General features: G+C 36.0%; 3 protein-coding genes across 3 annotated transcripts; 2 read left to right on the forward strand and 1 right to left on the reverse strand.

Annotated features, from left to right (window-relative positions):
- Positions 1-910: 910 nt before the first annotated feature.
- LOC125216444 (17.3 kDa class II heat shock protein-like) lies at positions 911-1,581 on the forward strand. Its single transcript, XM_048118155.2, has one exon. It carries the CDS (start codon positions 942-944, stop codon positions 1,416-1,418), a length of 477 nt encoding a protein of 158 aa, XP_047974112.2. The 5' UTR covers positions 911-941; the 3' UTR covers positions 1,419-1,581.
- A 1,434-nt stretch (positions 1,582-3,015) lies between these two features.
- On the forward strand, positions 3,016-3,772 carry LOC125214500 (17.3 kDa class II heat shock protein-like). Its single transcript, XM_048115549.2, has one exon. The coding sequence runs from the start codon at positions 3,109-3,111 to the stop codon at positions 3,580-3,582; it is 474 nt and encodes a 157-aa protein (XP_047971506.2). The 5' UTR covers positions 3,016-3,108; the 3' UTR covers positions 3,583-3,772.
- Positions 3,773-3,978: 206 nt separating this feature from the next.
- Positions 3,979-7,815, reverse strand: LOC125214498 (S-adenosyl-L-methionine-dependent methyltransferases superfamily protein). Its single transcript, XM_048115547.2, is given in 14 exon segments — positions 3,979-4,244; positions 4,246-4,361; positions 4,473-4,634; positions 4,735-4,815; positions 4,900-4,987; positions 5,056-5,117; positions 5,219-5,363; positions 5,439-5,492; positions 5,603-5,701; positions 6,041-6,126; positions 6,213-6,348; positions 6,532-6,582; positions 6,688-6,746; positions 7,513-7,815. Coding segments are annotated over 14 exon segments (1,434 nt in total). The 5' UTR covers positions 7,760-7,815; the 3' UTR covers positions 3,979-4,196.
- Positions 7,816-12,019: the final 4,204 nt, after the last annotated feature.

A 12,019-nucleotide genomic window follows, 5' to 3' on the forward strand; every position in this document is an offset into this window, starting at 1 on the left:
CTTAAAACTAATTTATTGCATTTGTCCACTATTATTACTCTAGTATATATGATAAAGATGTCTCCTCATATTCTATAACTCATTTCAATCATATTTATCATTAAATTAATACTATATACTAAAAATTACTGAATATATCAATTTCATTAACATTTTCACTAATATTATTTGATTACATATTCTATAACTCATTTCAATCATGTTTTCGTTTCTCTTTTCTTAACACATTAGCATTTGTTTTATTTACTAACAATACTATACTACTCACATAATTTGCCAGCAATGGATATTACATAAATTTGTTTTACTCCCTCAGTCCCAGATTAAGAGTCACTTTTTGCCATAAAAGTTCGTCCCAGTTTAAGAGTTACTTTTAGAATTTTCCATATTTGGTCATACAATTTTACCCTCTTCTTCATCAAAATTACATCAAAATGTCATTATCTACATTAAAATAAACTAAAACAAAAAATCAAAAGTCAAAAAGACTCACCTTCAATCAACTCTACCATCTCACTTCATTTATTACACACTCCACCATCTCACTTCATTTATTACACACTTCAACTCTTTCTTAATACCCGAGCCATAACAAGTGACTCCAAATGTGGGACGGATGGAGTATTTGCTAACAATAGTACTATACTACCCCATAATTTGTGAATGAATATTTCTGCTAATTTGTTTTAATCGTGTATGCCGATGGATATACACGTGATTAACACAATTTTAAATTCCCTCTATTCTCGATCGTTCTTGAAATGAAAAGAACAATGTAGCAATCTCCCCATACACCCATCCCATGTTATTAGTAATTCACAAACCAGAAGCATCTACCAACAACCAAATTCTACACAAACAATCCATATAAATACCACCATTCCACACCTCATTTCACCATTATTCAAACAAATTCGAAAATCACTAATCATAAAATTCAAATGGATCTGCGGCACCTCGGCGTGGACGCCCCCCTCCTCTCGACGCTCCTCGACCTCGCGGACGAGGTCGAGAAGCCGTCTTCACAACAAAACAACAACCCCTCGCGTGCCTACATCCGCGACGCCAAGGCCATGGCGGCCACCCCCGCGGACGTGAAGGAGTACCCCTCCTCGTACGCGGTGGTGGTCGACATGCCGGGGGTGGCGGCGGCGGACGTAAAGGTGCAGCTGGAGGAGGAGAGCAGGGTGCTGGTGGTGAGCGGCGAGAGGAGGCGGGAGAAGGAGGAGGGCGGCAAGTATCTGAGGATGGAGAGGCGCCACGGCAAGTTCATGAGGAAGTTCCCGCTGCCGGAGAATGCTGACGTGGAGGGGATCTCGGCCGTGTGCCGGGACAGGGTGCTCACGGTCACGGTGAGGAAGCTGCCGCCGCCGGAGCCCAAGAGGCCCAAGGTGATTCAGGTTAAGGCTGGCTGTTAGGTGTTGTGGTGATGAGAAGGGAAATGTTGATTGTGTTTGTTATGACATATGTGTGTTTTTGATTAAATGTTTGTGATCAAGAATTTCGGTTATTATGTGTGTTAACCGAATTTGATTCAGATAATACTCCTGTTTTCGGAATACTACTGGTGAAATTTTTTAATGAAATACTTGTATCGCAAATTTGCTATATACATGTGCAACGAAAAAGTCCTAGTCATATTACTCCTTTCGTCATTATAATTTGTTACCATTTGATTCGGTATAAATTTTTAAGATAAAATAGAAAGTGATTTGAAAAAGATAATAGCACGTGAATCTTATTTTATACATATTTTATAATAATAAAATATTAATAAGAATGAGTTAGTGGAATGTCAAATTTACTATTAATTTTTTTTTAATTAAAGTGAAAGATAACAAATTTTTATTAAAAATTAAAATGAATAATAAATTTTAGGAATACTATAAAATATAACTCCAACTAAGACTGCAGGCCCAATAATAAAAGAATTTAGAATATGAGAGTACTAGTTATCAAAGTCGATATCGTAATTACTCCTATGGAGTAATTTAAATGAGTCAGAGACTCTTGTAGATTTCCTACCAGAAGATGTTCGTCAGTCTTTGGAGATGGCTAAATCGAATTTACATATTATTAAAATATTATTTTAGACGTTAATATGTAGTTTTAGATACTTAATAATAAATGCTTCAAAAAGCATATGGTTTAATTAAAATTAAGGAATATAAATGAAAACATTCCGGACAAAAAATGAAAATGTATTCGAATTGATAAATGTGTCATCTACTTGATGACACTTTTTTCTCTCCCTAAAATGGGATAGGTGTGAATTTTGGTAGCATTTGATTGTTTGTTAATATGTTGCGATTAGCAGCTACGATGAAAATTTATTTTGATAATTTTTTCAAAACAAGAAAAAGAAAAGAAAATGATTCCCTCCGTCCTCCAAATTTGATCACAGTTTGATCGGAAATGTAATGGATTTTAAAAAATGTAATAGAAAGTGAGTTGAAAAAGTTGGTAGGGTGTGAGTTCTACTTTTAATCTTTTACGATAATGATTTTATAATAAAATGTAAGTGGAAATAAGTTAGTAGAATGTGTAGTCTACTACTAAAGATAAAGATGGTAAAAAAGTGAATATAACAATTTTCATAGGAGTAATATAAAAATAGAAAAATGTATTATGTGACTGTTGAAAATAAAAAAATATAACAAAATTTTAGTGACGGACACATATTAACGATGGGATGTTGAAAATAAAAAAATATAACAAAATTTTAGTGACGGACACATATTAACGATGGGACATCGAAAAATATGCAAAAAAATTATTAGGAAAACAGTCGCAAAAAATTAATTAAACATCTACCCCATTATTTAGATAGACTGGACCCACATTAAAAAGTGTATAAACATAATAAATTAAAATTCAGCAAATGTCTCCACGTCAGCAAACATGCACATTCTAGACCAATATCCATTCTTCCAGAGAGCACGAGAAACTCCCCTTTCTCTCTCCAGAAACTTCTCTAATCTTCCACCCCAACCCTATAATTAACCCACACCTCCCCACCGCTCTCATCATCTCAATCTCAAACAACAACAAAAACACACACCAAAGCAAAAAACAGAGCTTCTCAACTTTCAAATCTCAAAAAAGAAAATGGATTTCAGGCTAATGGGATTGGACGCTCCCCTCCTCCACACCCTCCACCACATGCTCAGCGAAGAGGACGGCGCCGACGCCACCAAGTCGGCCGGGGGGCCCACCAGGACCTACGTCCGCGACGCCAAGGCCATGGCGGCGACGCCGGCGGACGTGAAGGAGTACCCGGGCTCGTACGTGTTCGTGATCGACATGCCGGGGCTCAAGTCGGGCGACATCAAGGTGCAGGTGGAGGAGGACAACGTGCTCAACATCAGCGGCGAGAGGAAGAGGGAGGAGGAGGAAGGGGCTAAGTATGTGAGGATGGAGCGCCGGATCGGCAAGTTTATGAGGAAGTTTGTGCTGCCGGAGAATGCCGACACCGATAAGATCTCCGCGGTTTGCCAGGATGGGGTGCTCACTGTTACGGTGGCGAAGCTGCCGCCGCCCGAGCCCAAGAAGCCCAAGACTATCGAGGTTAAGATTGCTTGATAGGATATGAATGGGAGTGATAAATAATGATGTTTTATGTGTTTTTGGATCAATCCATCATATTGATGTTGAGTTTGATCAGTTTGAAATTTTTGTGTTTTTCTTTTTGTTTGTGTTTTGTTTTCTTTTTGGCTGATCTATGTACTGGGCACCTCCTAAATATCCTGAACATGAGTTTGGTTTCTAGTGATTTTGTGTTTTTATTACTATGAAATTGGAACTTGTGATACAATCTTAAAATGTAGAAGCCAAAAAAAAAAAGCTATATTCAATTTGAATTTTAGTATCAAGCGAAAAATCGAAAAAAGAAAAAAAATTCTATCGTCTTGAATTTATGAACCAAGGCAAAAGTACTCACCCTCCTAACAACAAAATTGATCAGATGGATAACAAAAATTTAATGAAAAAGTCATTCAGATTGACTTTTGTATTTTAATAAAAATGTGTTCAAAATTGTTAGTAGTGGATTGAATTAAAAATCTATAAATTTAGGCTATATGAACGAAAACGGAAATATATATGTGAAAAATAAATGCTAATATTAAAAAATAGAAAAATAAATACTACTAGTTCAAAAAATTTGAGGAAAAATTTAGTACCTTGTGGTGGAGAACTTAAACCAGTTTAAGAAGTCTAGCAACAAAGAAGTTGAGAGGTTTCCTTTTTTGTTGTTTGCTGCTTTTTTCGACGACGATCTTCTAAATTCTCTCTCCTAACGAATAAAGCAACGAAAAACCCTTCTTTATCTTCTACAAGGTCCGTTCGCAGCAAATGTTCAGCTGTCAAAAATGAAAAATTAGCAGAGCAAATCAAGTAGAAGATATGGACGATTATTTGGTAAGACGTTTTTCATCCAACTAATAGGCCCGAGCCTTGAGTAGGGAACTTACAGCCATCAAACGTGGGGAGACCACGACGAGGCCACTGAGGAAAGGGCGTCTCGAGTTCGAAGCCATAAGAAGATGCGAGAGGCAGAACAGAGTTGACAACATCTTCGTTTTCAATTTGATGTATTGAGCATGTGCTGTAAACGATTCTCTCCACTGCTGGGACTGTACTCACAATTTAAAAACACACAAACTAAATATTTAAGGAAAATTTTGCATATTGCAACACAGAATGATCAATGAACAAGCACATCAATGGCCTTACAAGACAACGCATGCTCGAGGACCCTCTTCTGGAAAGCGGCAAGTTTGCGCAGCCGCATTGCGTCGACATTGCCAGACCCGTCTGGTAAAATAAATCAACAAATAGATCACATTGCATTAATGCTGGAATTTGTAACATTACAGTTAAAAGAGGTGAAAATGTCACCTGCATTATGCGATGGAAGTAGATGATCTAATCTGTCAAGAGCAGTCCCAGATCCAGAGCATGATGGATCCAAAAGTATAGCTCGAATCTGCAGACTGAAAACGGTGATGTATTTGAAAGAATTTTACATCTGAGATAATGAAATTCCAAGATTACCTTGGAATGTGAGGGATCAGTAGGATCAAGGTTTAAGAAGTCTTCATGCTTAACTTTCACATCTATGTGTGGTTAAGTTAAACAGTCTAGAATTAGCTATATTTAACTGTAATGATATAGTATAACAGAGAGATGGAGGGAAATCAAGTATTTCGAAGGATACTTGTTGCGCCAGAGAGTTTGACATTATTCTTCAAGCGCTCGACTCTTTCTTTGTTGAGTTCGCAAGCGATGATCTTACCCTTGCCCTTCATGAGAGCAGCAAGGTGGACGGTTTTGTTCCCAGGAGCTGCACAAGCATCGATAACCTTCATGAAAGCGGATTTGTATAGTTAAATTATGTAAGATTACATACGAAGATGGAGGTACTTTGAGTAATATACCTCCCACCCGGGTTTAGGATCAAGGGCTACAGCAGGCATGGAGCTTCCTTTACCCTGCAAATGATAGACTTTCACACTACTGGTTCGGACAATTTATATATTTTCTACAGGAATTTCACAATGGGCTATAGGACTGAGATTTAGAGAATCTAGAGAGTAATAACCTGCAGAAAAACACTTCCATTTTTTACTAGAGGATGATTGTGTAAATCAGCACCTGGTGGGAGGATCAGAAAATCTGGGACTGTGTCATCCTCTTGGACCTGAACGAAAGAGAAACAATCAAAGAAATGGCATCATAATTTACAAAAATATGATACACAAACTCCTCAAGTTTCGATATCTAGAATGCTATTCTCGCCACCTTTTTATATGCAATGATCGTTCACTCCTATCCTTAAAGATTCTCCAACCTTGCCAAAGGGCCTCAAGTATAATTTTTTTTCATGTGAAATTCGGTTGCTTAACAATATCTTCTTAATTGGCAGACCAAGAAATCAGAGGTTCTGCACGATTCATGAAGGCATGCCGTGTATAATTATATAAGTGGAATAGTGGATGGACTGCAGAATGAGTTTGTCTCACCAGTTTAAAGAACATACCACATATTGTTTTCTTAATTCACTTATGACAGATTCAGTGTCAGTCTTTAAAGTATTAACTCGAACATAACGGGGTTTCTGTAGTTCTGCAAAAATCAGACAATAGGAATTAATGTAGGATTTCCAAAACTAGGCATGGCACTGAGTATAAAATGTTGTAAGAAAAACACACCAGACGTTTTATCAAGAGCCATCAAGTCTGCTACATTTTTCAGTCCCTTGCGCTTCAAAATCCGTGATAGAGCTGATTGCAATGCATCCTTCTTTGACATCAGATGCTTCTCAGCGTCACCAGTTAATAAATCTTGCTAGAAAAAACATATATTCAAGATCAATACGTGTGGATGCAGTAAAACAAGATGAATACAGATATATTACAACTTGACTGATTGAGGCATGCAAGCATAAACAAATTAACTTCAATACAAATAACATCAAAAACTTCATATACTGCTATAACTGAGCCAAAAAGAAGTGGCATCATAGTTTACCTGTCCAAAAAGTAGATCATATGTGATGATATACAATAGCTCATTCTGCTTCTGTGGAGCAAAAGCAAAATTAATATGAAGTTAACAAAATATCAACTGCATTGCAACAAATACATCATTCACATAATACATCAATATCTGTTCAAGCAGCTGTACCTTCCATTTGGAACTTACAACATTTGCCTCTTCCATAACCTCCTTAATAACTGATAGATCTACAAATCAAAAAACTCATTTCAAGCTTAACATCTCATCTTATCAAACATGACCACAAAAGAAAGTGCTTCTACTTAAATATTTCGAAATTGGGCTCATCACAACTTAATATCTACAGCATTACAATTTCCATGTCATAAAAACAAACACGAAGTTTGGCCGACTCAAATTGAGCTTAATCACAGCTCAGCCATATACAGTGTTTCATGCAATATCAAGAAGTATGGAGTCTAACCTAGAATTGAGCTTAATCACAGTTCAATAATCTCCAGCATTTCATGTCATATCAATAAGCGCATAGTCTATCCAACTCGAATCCAGCATAACCACAATTTGATAATCTAAACCACTAGATGACATTTACAAAAATACGAAGTCTCACCAACTCAAATTAAGCTCAATCCCAACATGACAATCTACAGCATTACATCTCATATCAACAACTACAAAGTCTGACCTAGTTGAATTGAGCATAACCACAACTTGATTTCTACAACAATTACGAAATCTAACCAGCTCCAATCGAGCTCAACCACAACATGATAGTATACAGCATTGATCTCATATCAACATATACGAAATCTAACCAGCTCGAATTGAGATTTACCAGAGCGTGATAAAGCATAATAGACTCATTAGCATAATCGATTAACAGCAAGCAAACGAGTTATTGGCTCATTCCGTCCAATTACAGTCACTATCCCAGAAATGAACATTTCGATTGAGTAAATACGCGATTAAGCTGAATAAGTGCTGCTAACATACGTTTGAGAGTTTCGCAAACCAGAGCAAATGTAGCCTTCTTGTTCCTAACGGAGGGGCCGTAAACGAGCGATTTAATTGAGCCAATGGCTCGCCGCCGAGCATCGCCCTGGAGCGCGCTGCGCAGCACCTTAGCGGCTTCTCTCCGGGCGAAGTAAGCCGACCGTTCGGCGTTGCTCTGCCGCTTCCCCGCCGGCTTCCCATCCTTCTCCGCCGGTTTTTTGGCAGTAATCGGTTTTCTCCGCGCCATTGCAATCGGTTTGATTTAGTAGGGGTTTAGCCTTTAGGGTTTTGTTTCAGCTAAAATCGCTACCTTGTTTCATTTCAGAAATATTTGGGAATTAGCGATTTTGATATTTTTTTCTGCATTTTTTTTGGATAGTCGGGTGAGGTTGATTACTTCGTTGGGTTTTATCTATGAAAACTATATTTAAATACAGAAACGCAGAACAATATCATGCGTAGAGCATTTTTAGAGCATCCACAATGGCGGCTAGCCGATTCGCGTCGCTAGCCGGTCGGCTAGCCGAACCATCGTAATCGGCCAGCGGCATTTCGGCGAAAAAACCGGCGAGCACTAGCCGATTTGTAGGCGCTGGCCGATGCGCTCGCTGCCATTGCAGGCTGGCGATCGGCGAGCGATCGACCAGCGCAATTTTTTATTTTTATTTTTTTTTGAAATTTTTTGAAACACTATATATACGCGATTTTAGTTTCATTTTCATTTGCACCACTTGTTTTAACGAGTTTTCTCTCTCTCTAACTTTCTATACAAGAGCAACATCGAGCGATGGACAACAACAACGAGTCCAGTCCGGCGACGAGCAAGTCCCAGACTCCCACGGTACCCGTGGGTTTGGATGGGGGCAGATGGGCGGCGGGTACAACATGTACCCTTGGCAACAATTGATGGGATTGATGGCGGGCGAGCAGGTGATGCCGGGCGGGAGGTAGGCCAGCGGCGGGCAGGCAATGCCGGGATGGGGCCCGGGGTGCAGGGGTCACCGGGGGGGGGGGGGGGAGGACACGGTGATGAGGAGTAGAGAGTGGCGGGGCTCGTGTGTGGAAGCCCGATTTTTTTTTTATTATGTACTTCTTTTATCTATGTACTTTTTTTTATTTAAATGAAATGAATGAATTTTTCCGTATATGTCTCGTAAATTTAGTTTCGTAATTTATCGTAAATTTAATTCCGTAAATGTAGTTGTTTTGAATTATTTTTTTTACGGCTAGCCTATTTGCTTAAAATGATGATGTGGCAGGTGGAATTTTAGTGCTGATGACGTGGCAGAGAGAGAGAGTGGCTAGCCTGTGGCTGGCCCAAAGCTATTGTGGATGCTCTTCGGTCATGGCTAGTTATTTGTAGGTCATACTAACCAAGTATGACCTAAAATGATCTTAACATGACATTAAACTCAAATCTTATAATATGACCTAAAACTGCTTAATTATGACCTTCCTTATTCTTGATTAATTATTGACCATTAAATCATCTAATCCTCAGGCTAAAATTTGAGCTGCATTTTTGGATTTAAACACATAAGTATAAATCACTAATAATTTAGTTAATACAAAAATGGCCTAAATGAAATATTGAAGAGTAAGAAATTGTGATGGAATATATTAACTTAAAACTTTTTTTACCTATTTAAAATGTTGATTAAGTACTATATCATATCAAATCCGTGATAATATTTCAACATTTGAAACAAAGTTATATTGTTTATTATTTATGCTATTGTAATTTGTAGTTGGAAATGTGCTAGAAACATTGACTAGTTCTCACAATAAAATGAAATAGTACTACACATAAGTAAGAAGTATGTTATGCATACAACATGTCAAATTATACCATTCTAATGTATTATGATTATGTATGACCTAAAGACTCCCTAAAAATCCAAGTAGAAATGGTCTTCAATTTTGACATCACATATTCCCTATTTGACGTTGAATATTATTCCTCTTACTCTTTGGGGACTGCCCAACTAAGTCAAGTAAACATAAGTATAGTATTTTTTCTTGAGTTCTCATGCACATTGTGAACTTCAATTTTGGGTAAATTATATGTATTGGTCATATAGTTTAATAACATTGAAGAAATTATTATTTGTAAAATGGATATTGAAATCAACTTTGCGTGGTATATGGAGTCTCACTTATTGTTTTATAAGGGTTATTTATATGTGACTTTTTAAATTTCTGTCAAATTATGATTTTCCATACCAATTTTAAATTTATTTATAAGTTATTAAATCATTGATTTGTTATAATTTTGCAAATAATATGACATTGTTTTAATTGGTCGTAAAATCATAACAAATCAATAATTTAATAATTTACAAGCATATTTTAAATTGATTTGCAAAATTAGATTTTAAAGAAAATTTATGGATTTACTGACAAATTAGATTTTTTCAATTCATACTCATAGATAAAGATAACATTATAAAATGACTTAACGAATTCTTATAATTTATTAAATACAACTTGAAAGTGTGAGTATAATAAAAAAAATTGTTATGAATTCATGCTCTCGACATTCTGTGAATCTTCTCTAGACGGCTAAAGATGTTGCATTCTTTATTTGGTAAAACGGTAATACATTTTGCCCATTGTTTTGTAAATTAGTCTTACTTAATCTGCTCTTAAATAAATTGGATAATATATTTAATCACAAGTTACCTAATCACGTATAGAACAATTATTGTTTATTGAAAAAAAACTTGTATCTAGAAAGTTTAATTTAATATTGCCAACAATTTTGGCATCATAGAAAGATCAACTGTATATCCAAGAAAGGAAGTCAAACACTACTACTAATTAAATGGCAATACGATATTATAAATTTATAATTAATTACGTGAATCTAAGCACATCTTTTTTCCGAGAAAATTCCGAAATAGTACAATAATCTAAATTTACCAGAGTATCCTTTTTTAATGGATTTTGGAGTTATTTGTTGTAGTATTATTTTTTACTAACGTTAATAATAATAATAATAATAATAATAATAATAATAATAATTTAGTACTTATATTTCTTTTCACCGAGTCCCAAAAATTATAAAATATAAAATTGGCATTATTTTGAAATAATTAAATGTTTTACTTCTCCATTCTAGATAAATAAGAAAACAATTGATATTTGACTACTTCAATTTTTTGAATATTTGAAGTGGACATATGGATTCTTTTTATTGATTTTCATAATCTTATCCCTCATTTTCACACCACAATTAATTCGTGTCACGCGTCCCCATTTAAATTTTAGCATACGCAAAATAAAAAGAACAATAAAAGTATGCTCAGAACAATAAGAATTGACTTAAGCTCGAGTCAATTGGCCTTCATACGAGATTTCTATTTTAATAGTAGTATACTATTATGTTTCATTTTGCTCTTTCAAGTTTCAGTAACGGTATATTCACATCATTAATGAAATACTTATTCAAAATATAGAATCAACCTCATCTAATTTTCCAGGATAGAAATCCACGAGTTCCATCCTAAAACTAATTGGTGATAGGAAGAGAGGCTCATGAGACTTATATACTAGTTTCAGTTTTCTCTTGACACTGATGTGAGATAGTTATATTTGAACTTTTTTTTAATCCATTGGACAATCGGCCCAATTTTTTTTTCAATCGGTTGGACCACTTGGCCCAAAGTTTTAAGTCCAGATATACTGCTAGGTCAGTCGTTTTTTCGGTTTCGGCTCAGATATACTGCTGGGTCAGTTAAATTTGATCCACAGTCGGCGACCCGCTCTGATACCATAATAGAAATCCACGAGTTCCATCCTAAAACCAATTGGTGATAGCAGGAGGGGTCCATGAGACTTATATACTAGTTTCAGTTTTCTCTTGACACCGATATGAGACAGTTATTGTTATATTTTTAGTTTCAATTGCCAACATTCTATAATTAAGATTAACTAAACAGTAGTAATATGTTTGGACCACTAAATTTATATCAAGAAACATTACGAAATTAGATCACGGTGCTAGATCGTTTCCTTCCTAACCACGCAACTCGTATGACCCGCCCGCTTGTATGAAACGAGGATTCTCGGTCTTAAGCACGAGACCACAAGCATAATTACCCAAATAGGAACAGAGAATTCAAAAAGTCTACGCACAAGGTCATCCTTCATGTGCCCCATTTACACTTCACACCAATCAACTTCATGTTAGGCAGCATACGTTGGGGCCGGGCTGGGCCAGGCCGGGTCGGGTCGTCTGTCCTAATATTAATAAGTATTCACTCAAGATTCCATTAAATAAACTTATATCACAATATTATGGAGTATAAGCTATAAAAATCAATTATACAAAAAGAGATTATATTCTAAATACATATAACAAAGTTTGATTGACGAATAAAAAATTAAACTCAAAATCAAGAAATTGATATTGATTATAGAAAAGTAGAAATACAGAAAATTTAAAATGATTCACAAATGACCGTGTGACTAAAAGTCACGAATTCTAATTCTAACCAACGCTATT

Source organism: Salvia hispanica, chromosome 3 (assembly GCF_029641045.1).
Source record: "Salvia hispanica isolate PSC_SH4W2 chromosome 3, Shi_PSC_v1, whole genome shotgun sequence".
In the NCBI taxonomy this organism is placed as follows: Eukaryota; Viridiplantae; Streptophyta; class Magnoliopsida; order Lamiales; family Lamiaceae; genus Salvia; species Salvia hispanica.